The 19,451-nt window shown below is 45.3% G+C and overlaps 3 protein-coding genes across 10 annotated transcripts in view; 2 read left to right on the top strand and 1 right to left on the bottom strand.

Moving 5' to 3' along the window:
* Positions 1-2,929: 2,929 nt before the first annotated feature.
* Positions 2,930-5,241, bottom strand: LOC130379195 (transcription factor IIIA-like). The gene has a single exon (XM_056585883.1). The coding sequence runs from the start codon at positions 5,139-5,141 to the stop codon at positions 4,020-4,022; it is 1,122 nt and encodes a 373-aa protein (XP_056441858.1). The 5' UTR covers positions 5,142-5,241; the 3' UTR covers positions 2,930-4,019.
* yju2b (YJU2 splicing factor homolog B) lies at positions 5,167-10,135 on the top strand. Of its 2 annotated transcripts, none has more exons than XM_056585879.1 (10): positions 5,167-5,298; positions 5,728-5,776; positions 5,884-5,937; positions 6,040-6,122; positions 6,341-6,396; positions 6,489-6,549; positions 7,059-7,201; positions 8,012-8,184; positions 8,641-8,779; positions 9,182-10,135. In XM_056585879.1, exons 2-10 carry the CDS (start codon positions 5,774-5,776, stop codon positions 9,691-9,693), a joined length of 1,224 nt encoding a protein of 407 aa, XP_056441854.1. In that variant the 5' UTR covers positions 5,167-5,298; positions 5,728-5,773; the 3' UTR covers positions 9,694-10,135. The 2 variants fall into 2 exon arrangements, with proteins under 2 accessions (XP_056441854.1, XP_056441855.1); XM_056585880.1 differs by lacking the exon at positions 5,167-5,298 and adding an exon at positions 5,311-5,425.
* A 1,113-nt stretch (positions 10,136-11,248) lies between these two features.
* Positions 11,249-19,451, top strand: part of LOC130379159 (complement C3-like) — a 29,444-nt gene continuing 21,241 nt past the window's right edge. Inside the window, exons 1-13 of one of the 7 annotated variants that reach the window (XM_056585819.1) lie at positions 11,250-11,642; positions 11,752-11,769; positions 11,975-12,004; positions 12,362-12,391; positions 13,068-13,106; positions 13,657-13,846; positions 14,544-14,709; positions 15,005-15,075; positions 15,439-15,530; positions 17,085-17,167; positions 17,802-17,889; positions 18,295-18,397; positions 18,730-18,844. In XM_056585819.1, coding sequence (XP_056441794.1) covers positions 11,521-11,642; positions 11,752-11,769; positions 11,975-12,004; positions 12,362-12,391; positions 13,068-13,106; positions 13,657-13,846; positions 14,544-14,709; positions 15,005-15,075; positions 15,439-15,530; positions 17,085-17,167; positions 17,802-17,889; positions 18,295-18,397; positions 18,730-18,844 — 1,147 coding nt within the window. In that variant the 5' untranslated portion in view covers positions 11,250-11,520. Of the gene's footprint in view, positions 11,643-11,751; positions 11,770-11,974; positions 12,005-12,361; positions 12,392-13,067; positions 13,107-13,656; positions 13,847-14,543; positions 14,710-15,004; positions 15,076-15,438; positions 15,531-17,084; positions 17,168-17,801; positions 17,890-18,294; positions 18,398-18,729; positions 18,845-19,451 lie in introns of all 7 variants that reach the window. The other 6 variants (XM_056585820.1, XM_056585821.1, XM_056585822.1 and 3 more) reach the window with 6 other exon arrangements.

The raw sequence follows: 19,451 nt of genomic DNA on the forward strand, positions 1-19,451 counted from the left end.
TATGACGTCATTAAATTTTCCTATTTGTCCTTGATCTACCACATTAGTTCCTCTTCTCAGAAGCATAACGCCCAAAAGTGATTTTATACATCAGTATCCACTGCTTATTAAAAAGACTCCTTCCTCTCCAGCTGATTTACTGTAATTCGTGTATGATTCAATATTTTCATGTGGTATTTTCGAAAATAGCAGTTCGTTCTATTTACTCTGTAGCCTGTAACCAATGCAGTAAAATGCTCTTCATTGTTATGAACTATAGTAGGAGCCACAAAGACTGGCTTTTGAAAGAGAGTTTCGTGCTAGCAGGATCATTAGAACGGATAATGTAAAGACTGGAAAGCAATTTTCAGTAGATTTATAACTTCAATATATCATCATTAATAAAGTTTGAGGGTCTTGCAGCTCATTGGTGCAGCTGTGTCCATTCGTGGGTCCTTCTAGGAAGACACTTTTAGGAATCATATACAAAATATACCCATTAATAACTTTAATCATTCTGAGATTATTTAATAGAACTCTTAATTTTATCTGACTCTGATTTCATAGAATTCTGACTAAAGGACTGGTTTTATCGCATTCCGGATTTTATAGAACTGTCACTTTATAGAGCTGTGACTTTGTAGATCTCTTGAGTTCATTGACCTCTATATTTCATATGAATCTTTATTTCATAGAACTCTGTTTTTATAGGACTATATATTTAGTCCATTTTAACAAATACTGTACATATCGTGCTATCTTTTTTGTAAAAGTGCTATTATTCAGTGATGCGTCACATGGATCTAAATTGCTTTCAGCTAAAACATAACTATGTAAATATGTGTAACCTTGCGGAACAAAGGCAATATTTCCAAAAATAAGGACGGTTTTAGCGATCCCTGTGGTGTAGTGCACTTTTTCCCCTGCTAAACCTGAAGAATTTCTAGCAGACGGCTTCTTATCTTAATCACATGAAGCAGGAAAACACATCTATCTTGACTCATAGATTATAAAGAATTTGCCCTGGGCTAAATCGCTGGTTGTCTCTTCAAAAAGACAAATGCTGGGAATAAAGATGAGGAATGATGTGAACGTCTGACTTTGACCCAGGATTGGTGTGTTTGTCTGAGCTGTCAGGATGCGGTCTGGGGGCTTAGGACTGGGCCGGGATCCAGTCTGGGTTAAAAGTAGCCAGACTCTGGGCCAAAGCAGATAACAGGTAAAAATAGACTTATGTATGAGTTTCATAATAAATAGATGTGTAGATGTTGAGTTGATGGTGTCCTCCCAATAGAATCTGATGAGCTGTGACTGGAAGGAATATATTCATTCATTTTATGTCAGACGCTTTTATTCAAAGGAACTTAGGGACAATTTCTAAAGGTCATCAAGGAGCCGTTAGGTTAGGGGCATCTTGGTCTAGGATTCCTTATTAATACCCTCTGTGCTCTCCTGGCTGGTTTCATATTGCTGCGGAGGGATGGCTTTTGCAAACTCGTTGTTGCAAAAGCAACTTGTGCGCCCTCTTTGCTGAAACAAGCTAGCGAGCACAACTTAAAATCTGGAGCTAGCTGCAGGGTTTACCCATAAAATAAAGAAACATTTCATGACCTGTCACAATAGCTTCCAGGCTTTCTACCCACCTGGCAGTGCACTACGGGCAGAAATGGCCCGTGAGTCAAGTAGCCCTTCATACGACTCAGTTCCCTTGAAGTAACTCTCGGGTTCAAAAAGGTTGGTGACCCCTGGTTTGGACCCTTTGTATAAAGTGTTCTAAAGTTACAGCATTGAATAGATCGATACGTTCTTTGCTTATCCCTGTGGGGACCTTTCGTTGTTGCAGCACAAGACAGGAGAAGACAAAACAACGCAACACAAATTCATAGACAGTATAGAAACGAGACCTACATAGTAAAAATGAAAATAAATATACACATTCTCAAAAGGTGACCAGGTACCTTGGTTTAATTAGATTTCAGTAACGTTGGTGCAAAGAAAGCAGGAGTGCCATTACATGGTGCTTTCCAATTTGCGAAAAAGTTTTGGAAAATTTAGCAATAGGAGAATTCTCTACCCATGCACTAGGTTGTGCATGGTTACATAGTGCTGTAATGAAGCACTCTGTTCTGCAACACAGTAAAGATACACATATCCCTAATATCCCTTAAAGGGGACATATTATGAAAACAACACTTTTCCTGGGATTTGGGCTGTTGTTTTGGATCTCTGGTGCACCCACACGCATACACAATTGGAAAAAAGTCTGTACATGATTGGGTAAGTACAGACCCAATCATGTAAAGATGATTGGGTCTGTTTGAGTAAGATATGCATTTCTGAAATTACCCCGCCTACAGTTACCAAACTGTAGGCGGGGTATAGACCACCCAATCATGTATCAATCAAGTACAGATACAATCATGTAAAGATGATTGGGTCTGTTTGAGTAAGATATGCATTTCTGAAATTACCCCGCCTACAGTTACCAAACGAGCGAGTCAGTTTCGGCGCCCCCTCCTACGTAGGAAGGGGGCACACTTGAATATTACCTCCCACTTCCCTCCAATCAGAGCATAGCTAAGATTTTGTGGACCAGCGGACGAGCAGCTCCGACCGGGGGAACTCGGCTTCAGCCCGGCAGCTCAACTCAGGGAGCACAATCCCTTTCTCTGTCGGACTGCCGCCAAGCTCCCCCCGTCGGAGTTGCTGGATTGCCGCCGCGGCAGTCTGGAGGAGGAGACATGGAGGGATTGTACTCCCGGAGATGAGCTGCCGGACTGCCGCCGAGCTACCCTCGCCGGACTGCAGTCCGGCCGCCGCCGAAGCTTCGGCGGCAGTCCGGCGGTATATAGATATAGAGCTCCAGGAGTCTGCAAACGGCAACAATCCCTTCTCCTTCATGCTGTGGTTCAGTCCGACAGCTCATTGGTCAATAGGCAGCAGCTCATTTGCATTAAAACTACAGACACCAGAAACAGCGCTTAAGGGACTGAAAAAGAGGGGAATAGCGATTTTTTTCCTAATAGCTATTTCCAGCAAAGAGCTTCAAAAACATGTTTTCTGTAACTCAAATACTATGTTTACTTGTTGGGAAAACACCATAATATGTCTACTTTAAGTAGTAGATATCGCCCTGAAAGACAAGGTCAAAGCTAAATACGGTATCAAATCTAGAACAAGGTTCGATACATATCGTATCGATTCCAACGGCATGCTAGGAATTAGTGACGCGACCCAACTCTGTGTCTGCTAATTGGATGTTGTGTACCGCATTCCTGGATGAGATGGTCGGGCGGCCGGTCCTTATAGGGTTTGTCTGGCCCGATCCGGGCAGGAATGTAAGGAGCCGTTACCGGGAAGCCTTCTGTGGGGATTTAACCTCGGAATCCCAAGCTTGCGTCGAAAGATGTTCTTATTTCTAGGCAGTATAACTGAAGATCCCGCTGCTTCCCGTCAGACCCGGGGAGCATCGCCTCCACCTGCCCTTCCTCCTAAATCCTTCAGCGGGAGCCACTTAGCGGCCTCCTCCTCTCTAGCTGGTGATGGAGTAGGGGGGGCTTATGTGAGAGGATGGAAATGTTGCTGATCTCAAACAATAACGGAGGCTCTGCATGGAGTGACAAACTACCGCTCCTGAATGAACGACATTGTACCTCTGCCGATTGCCCCCTTTCAATATAAGACACCAATTGGTTTGAACCTCATGGGGTGTTCACCAGGCTGTAGTGAGGTTGCTGGCCAGGTGACGTACGTGTCAATGGTTTTTGGGCAGGTGTTTTGTGAAATGTGTACCTGTTTTTTTTGGTATTTGTTTACAGTATTCAATCATTGTTGAAACATTAAGGGACTTTTATTTTTTCGTCAACCTCTTATTTTACCAATTTGTACACTAGTTTTTTTACACAACATTCAACTGACATCTGCAGAGCAAATTAACACATAACGGAACGTGACTTATGAACTTAATCACGACAACAAAAACCATGTCACATGTCACATAAAAGTTGTGCTCGAAAAATAACATTCATTAAAGTCCCACGTCATTGTCCCAGTTCTATGGTGGTGTGTGTAAAGTTGTGAAGTGTGGAGTCAACGTGTAGGCCTACAGCAGTAGTAGAATGGTTCAACAGCGTCGTGTCCTGTAGAAGAGGGAACAATTTGATTTGCCCCTGGGACTGTTGCTGTTCTCCTTGAATATGGCGTGGACCGGACGCTGTGTTGTCCTTCAGTTCCTTAGTCTTTCTGGCGCTCTTGAAGGGATTAACGCCGCTCAGTCGGGAGGCGAGAGACCTGGAGGGTCGGGGCTTCCGGATCTTCGGGATCTTGCGCCTCTCTGGATCGTGAGCAACACTGTGGCGGGTCAAACTGCCCTTCATGGCGAACGTCTTGCCACAGCCTTCGTGGGTGCAGGCGAAGGGCCGTAACTCGTCGTGGAAGGACTTGATGTGGCTCATCAAGTTGAACTCTGTGGTGAAGGACCTCTGGCAGCCCGCCCGGGGACACTTCAGCACAGCTCGCATGTCGGCGTGCACAGCCTGGTGCTGTTGCAGCATCCACGATTTTCTGAACACCTTGTCGCACTGGTCACACGGGTAAACCCGCTGGTGCGCCTCCCTTCGGTGCTTCAGAAGCTCCGTCCAGGTCTTCCCCGTGAACACGCACGCCTCTTCAGGACAGGGATACCCGTTGTGTACCTTTTCATGGCGTCTCTGTTTACTTGGGCAGGGGAAGCGCATTTGACAGCCCTCGAAGGAGCACTGGTAGGGAGGCAGCTGAGTGTGCTGCTCGCACATGTGCAGATTCAGCTGCTTGTTCTTCTTGAAAACCAGCCCGCAACCCGCCACGTCGCAGCCGTATTTCTTCTGATCCGTGGCATGTTGGCGCTGAAAGTGTCGCAACATGTTGGTGTTGGTGGTGAATGTGTCTGTACAGCCGTCGGCGGTGCATGGAAAAGGCTTCGTCCCGCTGTGGGTCAACTGGTGTCGGGTGAGGTGGTAGGGGCTAGGGAACGCCTTACCACAGCCGCTCTGCTCACAGGCGAAGGGTTTGATTGCCGTGTGTTTGCAGAGATGGGCATCGAGTTTCCATTGTTTGTTGTACCTTGCGTCGCAGTCGGGATACGAACAAATGTATCGTCTCTCGGATATTCGTTTAGTATCCATGTTATTCACGGGTTTTGTTACAATCTGTCACCCGCACACGTTTTGTTTTTGAAGTGGCACATCCGTTCCCTAGAACGGACGTGACGTTCCGTTTTCACCCATCAGGCAATGCGCACGCAGCACCGATATCATCTCCGAGAAGCAAGAAGACAAACTTGTAAGTATTATACGGTTATTATACAGTTTGATCTTTAATTTACTGTGCGTTTCTTTTTTGTGGATGTAAAACTCGTGTTGTATTTGATTGTATATGGACTTGCAAGAGAGACGGACGTGGTTGTGGGGTATGAATCTACCACTGTTTACTATCTGTCGTTAGCTGGTGCTAACAGGAGGTCAGCCATAGAGCACGTTCACAAGAAGCTGAGGAACACCTAGCTCTACATATAGCTATATAGAGCAAGTGCTCACAGGGGGTCAACCATAGAGCACGACCACAAGAAGCTTAGGAATACCTAGCTCTACATAATACTGTCATATATTATATAAATATAGTGCTAACAGGGGGTCACCCATATGAAGTAACATGTCCACAAGAAGATGTCCACAAGCAAGAAGCCTAGTGGGTAATATCTTTTTTTTTCAGGAGAAGCAGAACAATTGATATCTAGAGTGGTCGACCAGACACAACTATGGTGAGTCTGCTGTACATCAGAATGTACAATGTGTTCAAGAGATTGTGTTCAAGAAACAATGTGTTCAAGAGATTGTTTTGTTTACCCGCTGTTGTTTCTTCTTAAAGGGTGAACGTAAAGGAACAAATAAGTATTATCCGCCAGACTTTGATCCGGTTAAGGTGTGTATTTTTACCACATTCTAATGAAAATTTGGGGATACTTTTTAACTGACATAGTTTGGTTAATCCCTGTTTGGGTCGGCATCTTTTCAAATTTCCCAGCATGGCTCCCTCAATGGCTACCATGGCACACATGCCCTTAGGGAGCGTGCCCGCAAGCTGTCCCAAGGAATCCTCATCATCAGGTTGGTTTACATAGAGAAACACGCGCTCACTCACACTTAGAGAAACTCAAAGTTGCGGGTTGGAGCTAAGCAATAAAACCAGTGCCTCTGTTAAACGCTTTTTATACATGCTTTTTGTTTTATATATACGTGTTATGTGATTCATACAACACAGTGCCTGTGCTCAAGTCAGAGTCTGTGCCTAAAGTATGTGTGTGTGTATGCGTGTGCCTCGGTAGGTTTGAGATGCCCTACAACATCTGGTGCGATGGCTGTAAGAATCACATCGGCATGGGTGAGTCTCGGGATGATGTGTAGTTCCGACTGGATCAGAGGTTACCATGGATGACGTTGTGTTTGAACTGTGCCTGTCCTCTGTTCGTAAAGGTGTGCGCTATAACGCAGAGAAGAAGAAAGTGGGGAACTACTACACCACACCAATCTACAGGTAAACATACGGGGCAGCCACGGGCCCACAGGCATCCCCAGGGGGTGCTGGTTTGATCCTCAGGCTATTCTTGGGCAAATTGCTCCCGACAAGGTGGTCTTAACAGAAATCATCTTAACAGAAATATTGGCCAACAGTCACTATCTCTGAAGATCAAATCTGTCTCAAAGATGGATAATATTTACGTATATTGTATTATTAGTTATAAAGTCATGCTTTATTAGGGACCAGGGGAGGATAAGGTGTCCATGTTCAGCCCTTAACTGTCTCACTAATGACCTGGCTCTGTACAGTCTCACCCCATCCCTGCTCACTAATGACCTGGCTCTGTGCTGTCTCACCCTTAATTGCTCCTTAATGACCTGTTTCTGCATTCCTCGCTCGCTCCAAGTCTCTGGATTAAAGCGTGCGCTGAATGACTGAATGGTAGTTGGTGAACGTGAGTGTTGGTGAAACAAGCCGTGGGAGTCGGGTGTTTCATCTCCGGTTCCCCCTGTGCCGTCCCCGAGGTTCAAGATGAAGTGCCACCTGTGTGTCAACTATATCGAGATGCAGACGGACCCGGCCACCTGCGACTACGTCATCGTGTGTGGTGCGGCCCGGAAGGAGGAGCGCTGGGACATGGCGGACAACGAACAGATCCTCACCACAGGTGAGGATCAGCCCTGCTCTGGTGGACCCGGCGCATTTGTTCTGGGCTCCATGGATTTGATCATCTTTATTTCTATATATATATATGTATGTATATACAGTGTTTCCCACAGAAATTTTGGAGACTATGGGGGGGGGGGGGGGGAAGGGGGCTGGTATGGGGCGATTGTTGATTGTTGACGGGGTACGGGGGGTATGGAGTGATTGTTGACGGGGGGGGGGGGGGGGGGGGGGTATGGAACGATTGTTGACGGGGGGGGGGGGGGGGGGGGGGGGGGGGGGGGGGTGTATGTCTTCAAACTTCGCCTGAGCAAAAAAAAAAAAAAAAAAATTTTTTTTTTTTTTTTTAATAATAATAATAATTCATGTGCACGCAGAGACTATGGCGGCCGAAATTAGACTATGGCGGGCCGCCATAGTCTCGTCAATGTGTGGGAAACACTGTATATATATATATATGAGGGCTATTCCCCACTATTCACAGAGCCTGAGGTAAATAATTGTTTTAGTATATATATACTACTTGTGAACCCTTCAAAAATAATCAAGATAAAAAATTTGCCGGGATTTATTTGTTTTTATTAGCGTTGCAAAGAGGGACATTTTACGATGAAAACAGTATGATTGACATCTCAATCATGGGATACTGCCCAATATGGTTCACGTGTAGCATATACTAAATATATATATTCTCTCCCTCCCATTAATTTTACATGTTTGTTCTGTTAAAGTATTTATAAAGACATGCCTGCTTATGAACAGCATTCTGCCTCTCTCACAATGCCTCTCTCTCCCTGTGTCTCTTGTCTAGAGCGGGCGGAGAAGGAGAAGCTAGAGACGGACCCCATGTACAAGCTGGACCATGGGGGCAAGGACCAGGAGAAGCTGAGGAAGGCCCTCCCCTCGCTGGCTGAGATCCAGGACCAGCAGGAGAGCTGGAAGGACGACTTCCAGCTCAACAGCACCCTCCGCAGGAGCTTCAGGGTACTACACGCTCATGGTGCATTACAGCCTTCAGCCAGCAGGCCTACAGGGTCATAGCAAGACTTCTGCGGGAGGAGGCACAGAAAGCCTGGGCCCCGACAGCAGAAACTGAAAGCGGCGTCGTTAAACCTTGTTTCCTGTAAATTAGAGAGTAGGGTTGTCGCTGTTACCAGTGTTTGGAGCCCCACTGGCGGGATTAATTCACAACATCCCAACCGTCATTTAGCTATTTGCCAAATCAAAAAGTGTTGTCATAATATTGACTCAATGGTCTGGGGTCCTCCCCAGGATTTAGTTCTCCATGGGGGAGCTCTCTCTAGTCCACTGCGGCCATAGTTGTAAGGGGTTTCAGCAAGCGGGGGGGGGTTCAGATAAGGGCTTGAGTTTCGAGGGGTTCGGAGAGGTCCCATTGCTCGCTGTCGGGAGGAGATCTTTAGCGAAGTCTCTGCCTCTCAGACGGAGAAGAAGGTGCGGGCCGACCAGGAGGAGAAGGACGACGCGGTGAGGAAGAGGACCAACCTCTCCATCCCTCTGCTGGCCGAGAAGGACGAGGACAAGAAGCTGGCCTCGCTGCTCACCTACCAGGCCCCCGACTGTGAGAGAGACACACACATACACACACCTACCAGGCCCCCGACTGTGAGAGAGACACACACATACACACACCTACAGGCTCCCGCCTGTGAGAGAGACACACACATACACACACCTACCAGGCCCCCGACTGTGAGAGAGACGCACACGTACACACACCTACCAGGCCCCCGACTGTGAGAGAGAGACACACACACGCACATATATACACACACCTACCAGGCCCCCTACTGTGAGAGAGACACACACACGCACATATATACACACATCTACCAGTCCCCCTACTGTGAGAGAGAGACACGTATACACACACCAACCGGGCCCCCTACCATTTCTCCTATCATGGTTCCAGTGTGTCAAGTTTAATTGAATCCCCTTCCCCCATCTCTCCTCCCCCTCACAGCGTACGACGCCCGGCAGCACAGCAAGAGGAAGGAGATCACCACGCGCTCCTGGTTCAGCCCCCCTGGGGCCTCGTCTGGTAGCAGGGGCCCGGGGGCGTTTCTCCACAAGCTGAGCCTGCAGGGGAAGGGGGCAGCCGTGGCCAAAGCCCTCGGCCCCTCCCCCGCCATCTCCCCCGGCGCCGGACCCCTCATACGCCGCCGCACCGCCGGCCCAAGTAGCTTGACCCCACCCTGCACCGCCACCGCCCGCAGGAAATCAGACCCCGGCCCCGCCAACATCAGGATCAGGGCGGAGCCACAGCAGGAAGAGGAGGAGGAGGAGGAGCCTAGCTCAGAGTCACGACAGGAAGTGGCAGTAGAACAAAACACGGATTCTGAGGGGGCGCCGGAGAGCAGCGTGGAGAGGGGACAAGCAGGAGAGAGAGAGGGGGATTGTGGGAAATCCACAGGGGGCCTTGCCTCCCTGGTGGCTGACTACAGCGACTCCGACTCCAGCTCGGAGTCAGTGTAGTCGACCTCCGAGCTGGCTACTCTCTCGCTCTCTCTGCCTCGTCTCTCTCTCTGCCAATAGGACGAGTATTGACTATACTGGACTCTGTGAATATTAGGGACAGGAAACTCCTTCATTGAGACGCTGCTGGTGATGAGGTGTCCGTTGGTTGGAGCGCCCCCTGGTGAGAGCGAGGGGGTGTACGGTCGGGTTTGAATGACTGGGGGGAAAGGAATACATGTCGATTGAGACGGTTTACTTATGAGTACAATGACAAACTGCCATGTTTTGACACGCCCACACATTACGCCTGTATATCTCTTAGCTGCTATGTGTCATATCTGTGTGCCGAATAGGATTCACGATTGGGTCATTTATTCAATGAACATTATGCTGATAATTTCAAGCTAATGTATTAAATAAAGTGTAATAGTTTGTCACTGCATGCTGTCTTGTTTGATATTGCATGTGAAAGAATGAACAAAACAGAACACTAAGAAATTGTCAGAGATATAAAGGGCTGATAAGCATTATCTTACCTACATGACTGAATCAGTGTGGGGAAAAAAAAGAGTCAACGAAGGACCACATTCAGAGGGACGTCCATATGGCACTCATTACACCTGACCTACTCCAAGTGGATCCCTAAAACTATGAACCCCTCTATATTTGAAATGCATTATCAAGAGGGTTAGGTAATTAGTGTGGGGGGGAATCAGTCACTGAAGGCCTACATTCCGAGGGACATTCACGTGTCAATCATTTACATCTTCTGCCACCCCTGAGATGAACCCTGGCTACTAAGATGACCCCTAAAAGCTTTAAGCCTCTCTATATCTGTCTCACGCCATCCTGAGAGGAAGAGATAGGGAGGGCTCTAGGACGGCCACAAAGAAGAAAGGAGCCCCCTGCCGTCTCTCTTTCTCCATAACTAATACTGACTTATGTTAAGGTTAACTTGTTAATGCTACAGTCAAACCAAGCACTGCCCACTCTTTTAATGCATTCCCCAATCACATACAGTGGTATTGTCAATTGTTTTTATGACAACAAATGTGTATGTAATGTATGCCTATAGACAGAGTAGAAGTGATTGTCATTATGCTCCTCCATGTCACATCTTAATGATAACACATATGGGCTAAAGGCGTCTCTTCTCTTTGCTTATACGTAGCTGGCTACGCATGTGAACTACCTCAAGCCAGGATAGTTGCCACCAGACAATTTCATCTCATAAGTACACCTTTATTATGTCTGTTTTATATCAGGTTAATTTATTTAAAATGTGACTATTGGATTTAAATCAAAGAATACCTCACTACTCTACAACTAATATAACTGCAATGTTTAAGAGGTCAATTCTTCAGGTTGTAGCAGGGTAGGTCAACTCCGCAGTGTCCACAAGCCGTAATCAGTCAGTTGGCCCAGTATCCAGAGGTCGTCACAAGAAGGTTCTCAACCAAATCAGGTCGGTACATGGTGGGGGTAATCAGAATGTCCAGGTCACAACAGGTCATCCATTCAGTTATGTCTCTCACCCTCTCAGTCTCTCTCGTTGGCTGCTGGCAGTGACCCTGAAAAAATGCTGCATTGTGTGTGTCTGAGTGGCTGTGGGTATTGGTAAGTGTGTTTGTGGTCCTGTGTGTTTGTGTGTTAGGAGCAACTGCCACAGCAGCAACAGCCCGGTAAAGTTACAAATCGTTTTGCATGTGTTTACCTTTCACTGAGGACATTTTTTAAAGTTGCAAGACCACCATGTGAAGTGCCCCACTAGGGGACCGTCCAGGCCCAGCGATAGGTGGTTGTGGGGGGGGGGGGGGGGGTGAATGGCTGTAGCTCCACAGCTCCATGCCCTCCCTCCAGAACCTCACAGTAGGGCAGAGTGGGACAATGGGTTGCTGGGCTCTGCCACTGGTTTCTTTCCTCCTGCTTCTCTGCACGTCTGTGGGACAGGTCCCACACCGTCGCAGGTGAGCAAGGCCCTCTAGTCACTAACTGATTCTTAGTTTAATTTATTATTTATTATTTACCTGTGTATTTGTTTATTCATTAATTGATGGATATTATTTATTTTGCCAGGCACTGGCCAGGCACGAGGTATGTATGGATACAAACCTTCAGTCTGTTGCTAAGTCTTCATGATCCTACTGACCCCCCAGTCTGTTAATTAATATTCAATCTGTGTTGTCTGCATAATGTTACTAGGTCACCATAATGTTACTAGGTCACCATAATGTGACTAGGTCACCATAGTGTTACTATGTCTTCAATCTCATAAGTGATGTCTGTATCTGCCCTTTAGAAATATACCACACCTGGACTTACCGGAATTGTAAGACAATTCATTTTTGATAAAATAATATTCAATCTGTGTAGTCTGCATAATGTCACTAGGTCACCATAATGTTACTAGGTCACCATTATGTTACTAGGTCACCATAGTGTTACTATGTCACCATAATATTACTAGCTAAATATTAAGGTTACTGAGTCAACATTATGTTACTGAGTCTGCATTATGTTGCAAAGTCTTCATAATGTTACTAAGTCTTCATACTGTTACTGAGTCAACATTATGACTCAGTAACATTATGACTCATAATGTTACTAGGTCACCATAATGTTAATGAGTCTTCATAATGCTACTTAGTATTCAATCTCATAAGTGATGTCTGTATCTGCCCTTTAGATTCTTACCAAACCTGAACTTATTGGACTTGTAAGACAATTCATTTTTTCCCAATTTAATAAAAAAAACATTTTCACAACTCTGAAAGAATTCACTGCACAAAATATGTCAACAAAGCATGCAGCGGTCATCAGACTACGGTTAAGTAAAAAGCGGTGGCTGTAAATGATTGAGTCATACTTTTTTGTTCCGATTATTTTGGATACATTATTTGTTCAGTTGATAATGATTAATTTACTTATTTATTTAACGTTGCAATGTGTAAAGGTTAAACTATCTTTGTAGCTTAAAACAACATGTAACCTGAAACGTATGTGTAATCAATCCTGATTGATAGTGATTTCAATATTTTAATAATTGCATCCTATATTAGATATATTCAACAATAAAAATGCTGACCGGCCCGCACCTCTCTTATTGGCACTCCTAAACCCCTCCCTCCCTCTCAGTCAGCTAGCCAAGCTACACTAGTGCACGTCACACAGTTGTCGTGATTAAGGCCTAATCAATTAAAATTGACTTGACTTGACACATCCAGTAATAGAACAGTTATTAAGTTATTCAAATTCTAAAATTCTCTCGCCGACTACATGGTAGGGGCTTAATCTTACACATTGCAACTTTAATGTGGAAAGATAAGTGCCTTGATTATGTCTATATTCTTACCCATTTCTATTATTTCCCCCTTTATTTTATTTGTTTTCAGCCATGGAAACCCAAAGGATCGGATCAGTAATGAGCCATGGTACTGTGCCGTCCGCGTCTCTCTATTTACCTCTGCACCATGTAACTTTTCTACTGCAACTATTTACGACATAAAGAAATAATCTGAAAAATAACGTTTCTCAGGAATAACACGTGCCAAGCCAAGAATCAATCCATGCAGGGAATTTATGCATATTAATAGTGGTCATCTGAATTTAATTGTAGCTACAACTCATGCGACTAGAGAGTGCTATTCAGAAAAACGTACATAGTGCATATTTAACTCGTTCACGCTTTAGAATCTAGAGGACATGAAAGGAGAAATGGACATCCGCTATGGGGATAGGTTTTTCTGGTAAATATTTTGCTTTGCCAAATTCTTTGAAAAATAAAAAATATATTAACCGACATATACAGCTCATATAAGAAAAAATCGAATTGCCCGCATATTCTGTCAGAGCGGTTCACTTGCTCAAAGCTGATGGATGGCTGTGGCATTTCTAACATATTACACTCAAACTATATCTCTTATAGAGTCTATGGAGTCATAACTTCAGCTAGTCCACTGTTCTCGTACCCGATCGCTCCAGGTTCATTGTTGTGGCTCCAGACCTGCTGAGGGCCGACAGCCCGGAGAACATCTACTTGGAAGCCGGCGGCCTGCGCGGTCAGCCAACAGTCTCCATCTCCATCAGGGACTACACCAGGTCCATTGTGCTCTACGATGACACGTTCATAATGGACTCTGAGCAAGGAGGCCACACCCTCAGAAGCATCCAGGTTAGGAGATAGGATTACCCCTGGGCTACAAGATGACCTTCTACCAGAGCCCTTTCTCTATAGGTCCACGATCACAGCCCGTCTACCTTCTTCCTATTATATATTCTCTGCTTATATGAAGCTCTGTATTAATCCTAAACAGGAAGTAAGGGGGTCACTGCGGAAGGTTCAAGGCCATAACATGACCATTTTAAGTATGAATAAACTACAACTAACACACAGCAATAACTACTGTAAAAAATGTTAAAGGTGAAAGTAAACATTAACGTTAGTTGTTAGACATTATTATCACTCTGCTACAATGGGAAATAGAAACTGGTGTCCTTTATCAACAGAGGATTCTCTATAACTAAGTAAATAAAGGTTCCCTGTGAAGTTCAAAACGTTCCCTGTGAAGGTCAAAATGTTCCATGCGGGGCGACCCAGTGGTTCACTGGGTAGAGCGTGTACCATAAAGGCTCCGTCCTTACGTCAGCGACCCGGGTTCCCTTCCTGCCCGTTGTTATCGGATGCATGTCCTTCCCTCTCTCTCCCAAACCTTCCTGTCTATCTCTCACTGTATCTGTCACGAATAAATCATAAAAATGCAAAAATATATCAAAAAAAAAAAGAATGAAAAATATGTGCCTTTTGAAGGGTACAATGTTCTGTTTGTCAAAATGATGTCCTTGATGGGTATCGACCCTTCCTCCCTCAGCTTCCCTCGGACCTTCTGGAGCCAGAGGATCTCAGGAACCGGTATGTGTACCTTGGGGTGAACTTCCACGGGTACCATCTGTTGGAGAAAGTGATTATGGTGTCCTTCCAGCAGGGGTACATCTTCGTCCAGACTGACAAGCCCATCTACAACCCTGGGGACACCGGTGAGAGCCCAACCCTTTGTCTTCTGATGTTCCTGTGGGTAACCTCTATTAATTACTGATTCTGTTCAACTGTATCCCGTGTATTGTATGTCCCATAATAATTGATCCCATAATATTATATCTTTAATGTTTTCACAGTTATTGTGTATTTTAAGCTTTTTCACTTTTTTGGCTCTGTGTCTCTCTCCCAATGGCTGTATGTGTGTGTGTGTGTGTGTGTGTGTGTGTGTGTGTGTGTGTGTGTGTGTGTGTGTGTGTGTGTGTGTGTGTGTGTGTGTGTGTTTATCTCTCCCAGTGCGGATGAGGGCCTATGTATCTTCTTCGTCCTTCAAGGCATCTAACAGCACTTTGATGGTGGAGTTTCAGGTACATCCATCCATTCACTCATAATCATCCATTCATCCACCTTTTTGATGATCACAAAAGCACACCGGATTTCGAATTGTCCTGCATGTGTGTATGTGGATAGAGGCAAGCGCCCACATATGTGTTTGTGAATGTATGTGTGTGTGTGTGTGTGTGTGTGTGTGTGTGTGTGTGTGTGTGTGTGTGTGTGTGTGTGTGTGTGTGTGTGTGTGTGTGTGTGTGTGTGTGTGTGTGTGTGTGTGTGTTTGGGTGTTTGCATGTGTGTGTCTGCATGTATGGGTGAGTGCATGTTTGTGTGTGTGTGTGTGTGTGTGTGTGTGTGTGTGTGTGTGTGTGTGTGTCTGCTTGTGTGTGTATGTGTAGAATCCAGAAGGCGTTGTGGTGAAGCAGACAATGTTGTTCAGGCCTGCGGACGGCGTTCTCCCAGAGTCCTTCATTCTCTCTGACCACGCCAAGTAAGCGCCGGCGTTAACCAACGAAAACCCTTTCTCTCCTTGGTAACCAATGAAAACCCTTGCTCTAGGCTAGGGGGTTAATGGGTAGAGAATAGAACTTGAACTGTTCACACTGTTTAATATTAACATAAGAGTACTATTTAAATACTGTTTACGTAATAATAATAAGTAATTATAAGTCACATTTATATAGCAATTTACATAGTGGAAAGGAAAATACAACTACAAACCTACAAAAACAATACAATACAATAAAATTAATACAAATTGAAGGAGAATAGGAGGAAAGATTGAGCGTTGGGTGTGGAGGAGAAGTGATCTTTAAACCGAGAGGTTTTGAGATGTGCTTTGAAGAAAGGAAGAGAAGGACAGTCACGAAGAGGTTGTGGGGAGGGACTTCCAGTTTGGGGGCCAAGGCACTAAAGGACTTGCCACCAAGGGTGGGGAGTCTGTTGAGGGGGATATCTAAAAGATTCTGGTCAGAGGATCTGAGTGAGCGGGAAGGCGTCTAAGGGGTCAAGACGTCGCGAATATAGGGGAGAGCAAGTCTGTGGCGGACTTTGAAGGTGAGCAGCACTACTTTGTATTTGATCCGGGACAGAACTGGTAGCCAGTGGAGTTGATTGAGAATGGGGGTTATGTGGGCAGATCGTTTGGAATGGGTGAGGAGCCTGGCTGCAATGTTACAGCAGTGAAAGAAGGCAGTCTTAGTGATTTGTGATTTCATATGAGGATCGAAGCTAAGGGTGGAGTAAAGTTGTATGTCAGGGTTTTTAACAACAGGAGGTGGAGTGCACAAATGAACGATCGATGTTGAGAGTGCTTTTAGGGCCAATTATTAGTTTTTTCTATGCTGAGCTTGCGAAAATTGTTTTGTATCCAGCATTTTAAGTCAGAAAGCCAGTCAGTGAGGAAATGTGGTGGAGGTTCAGAGGGAGAGGGAGGAGTAAAATAAAGTTGGATGTCATCTGCATAGCATTGGAAGTTAAGGCTGTGGCTGCGAATAATCTGGCCAAGAGGAAGGATGTATAAGGAAGAGTACAGAACCCTGGGGGACACCAAAAGTGACAGGAGACATGCGGGATTGATGTGGACCAATTAAGACCAACTGCTTTCTGTTGGTGAGGTAGGACTGGAACCATTTAAGTGTTGTACCTGAAATACCATTAGCAGACAGACGGGAGATTAAGACATTGTGGTTGATGGTATGAAAAACCGCTCTAAGGTCAAGGAGGATGAGAATGTTAGGTGAGCCAGAGTCACCCGACAGAGCCACAGTCACTGTGCTTTGACATGAGCGGGAGCCAGATTTAATTTAGCTATTGAAGTACATTGTAGCAGCTACTGTGTACTTGTAAAGAACTGTTTACATTGTAGTAGCGACTGTGTACTTTGTAGCACTGTGTGCATTTTACAGTACTATGTATGTTGTAGCGGCTATTGTGTATTTCTATAGCACTGTATACGTACTAGTAGCGTCTTTGTGTTTGGTAGTACTGTGTACTGTGTAGTACGTTGTATTTGACCTGGTGAACCCCCCCCTCCCCCCCACAGTGAAGGTGTGTGGGCAGTGATTACCAAGTTTGACGCCCGTCCGCAGAACACCTTCAGAGCCCAGTTTCAAGTGAAGAAATACGGTATTTCTGTCAATCACACAGTCAAGCAAATGTTATTTATACAGCGCTTCCCCTGCAAAACCAAGTGCTTGAAGATGGAAACAACAAAACAGAATAAATATGAACAAAACAATATAGGGCAAGGATAGCAGTAATATGTGGTCACATGAGCTCTCTCTAAACGCTACGTCTGTGGTAACCAAACCAGGCAAACCCAACCAACTAGCCAGAGGCAGCATCCCCAGCGTCACACAGCCGCATCAGAGTCTGACAGAGAGAGGCAGAGGAAGTGAGGTGCAGAAAGGTGTCCACATCAGACCACTTATTGGTCTCGACGAGTGAGGCTCAGAATTAAAGCATGCATTTGAAATTGGAGTCGCTTCCATCAACGTGTAGAGATGCACAACCTCACTCATAAAGAGAGATAAACGATCACGTCATACAACGAAAAAACAGCAGCCACATCATCAGCCTTTTGTTTACTGTTTTACTTTGTAGTCAGGTTTACAAACAGTCACAGAAAATTTCTCATGTCACATTTCAAACCATGTTCTTCCTACCACCATGGTTTCTACATTTCCAGCATGGTAATGATCAACAAAAGTGCCTTCTAGACTTGAGCAAGACAATCAGTTTTCTGTTTTTTTGCCTCCAGTTCTGCCTGCTTTCAACGTGACGCTGGTGCCCAGCAGCCCCTACCTCGGCCTGGACCACACCCGGCTGGAGGTGGCTGTCTCAGCCAGGTGGGGCTGGAGCTGCTCACATGGAAAACTCACACACACACACACACACACACACACACACACACCACACACACACACACACACACACACACACACACACACACACACACACACACACACACACACACACACACACACACACACACACACACGCACAAAGACGCACATATGCACACCTACACACCTAAACAGTGACTCATACTCATAAGCTGTCACACACACACACACACACACACACACACAAATACACAAACACACACGCAGTTATACGTTTACAACTGTGTATATTTATATAACTGTATATTTTTGTTTACATTTATATGATTTTGCGTGTATGTGTGTGTTATAACATTGGAATACATACGCCGATATCTCATCTGTGTTGTGGGGACCTGTGTGTTCCAGGTACCTGTATGGAGAGCCGGTCCAGGGGACAGCCTACGTGGTGTTTGGACTGGTGATTAATAATGAGATGAAGAGGCTCCCGTCGGTGAAACAGGTTTCTGACGTGAGTGTCCCGGGAAGCCCCTGACCAGCGATAAGGTAGTAAAACAGTTAGATGGGTGGTTTTGCGAAATGAAAGCTATGATAATGAGGTTGTGATAACAAGGTAGTGATGAGGTTGTGAACACAAGGTAATGATAACCAGGTGATGATAAAGAGCTTATGATAATGACGATGTGATGAAGAGGTGGTGTTAATAAAGCTGAGGTAACATGTTCAACAAGGGGCGCATATATGTGTGTGTGTGTGTGTGTGTGTGTGTGTGTGTGTGTGTGTGTGTGTGTGTGTGTGTGTGTGTGTGTGTGTGTGTGTGTGTGTGTGTGTGTGTTTGTGTAGCTGGATGGGGGCTTGGCGACGCTGACGATGGAGGAAATCAGAAGGGCGTACCCTGACCTCCGCTCGCTGGTGGGCAGCTCCGTGTACGTGAAGGCCTCTGTCCTCACAGCTTCAGGTACACTCACACCTGGATGTGTGTGTGTGTGTGTGTGTGTGTGTGTGTGTGTGTGTGTGTGTGTGTGGTGTGTGTGTGTGTGTGTGTGTGTGTGTGTGTGGTGTGTGTGTGTGTGTGTGTGTGTGTGTATGTGTGTGTGTGTGTGTGTGTGTTTGTGTGTGTATTTGTGTGCCTGTTTGTGAGTGTGTATGTGTTTGTTTGTGTGTGTGTATGTGTTTCTGGTTGCGACTGTGTGTGTGTTTTTGTTTTTGTTTGTGTGTGTGTGTGTGTTCATGTGTGTGATTGTAAGTGTGTGTGTTCGTGTGTGTGAGTGTGAGAGAGAGAGTATGCATAAAAATCATAACAGAAAAGAATGTGTGTGGTGTCTGTGTTCGCGTGTGTGTGTGTGTGTATCTGTTTGTGAATGTGTTTGTGTGTGTGTGTGTGTATGTGTGTGTGTTTTTGTTTTGTGTGTGTTTGTGTGTGTGAGTGTAAGAGAGCGTATGCATAAAAAAATCATTACAGAAAAAGATACATGTGAAAACATTTTAACCCAAGGTGTTTTTTTCATGTAAGGATTTTTATGCATACTCTCTCACACTCACACACACAAACAGACACACATACA

This window comes from Gadus chalcogrammus, chromosome 3 (genome assembly GCF_026213295.1).
Source record: "Gadus chalcogrammus isolate NIFS_2021 chromosome 3, NIFS_Gcha_1.0, whole genome shotgun sequence".
Classification (NCBI taxonomy): Eukaryota; Metazoa; Chordata; class Actinopteri; order Gadiformes; family Gadidae; genus Gadus; species Gadus chalcogrammus.

Coding starts and splice junctions, on each gene's coding strand:
- LOC130379195 (XM_056585883.1), bottom strand. CDS start 5,141: ATGGATACTAAACGAATATCCGAGAGACGATACATTTGTTCGTATCCC.
- yju2b (XM_056585879.1), top strand. Junction 5,938..6,039: donor CAGACTTTGATCCGGTTAAG/GTGTGTATTTTT, acceptor CAAATTTCCCAG/CATGGCTCCCTCAATGGCTA. Junction 8,780..9,181: donor CACCTACCAGGCCCCCGACT/GTGAGAGAGACA, acceptor TCCCCCTCACAG/CGTACGACGCCCGGCAGCAC.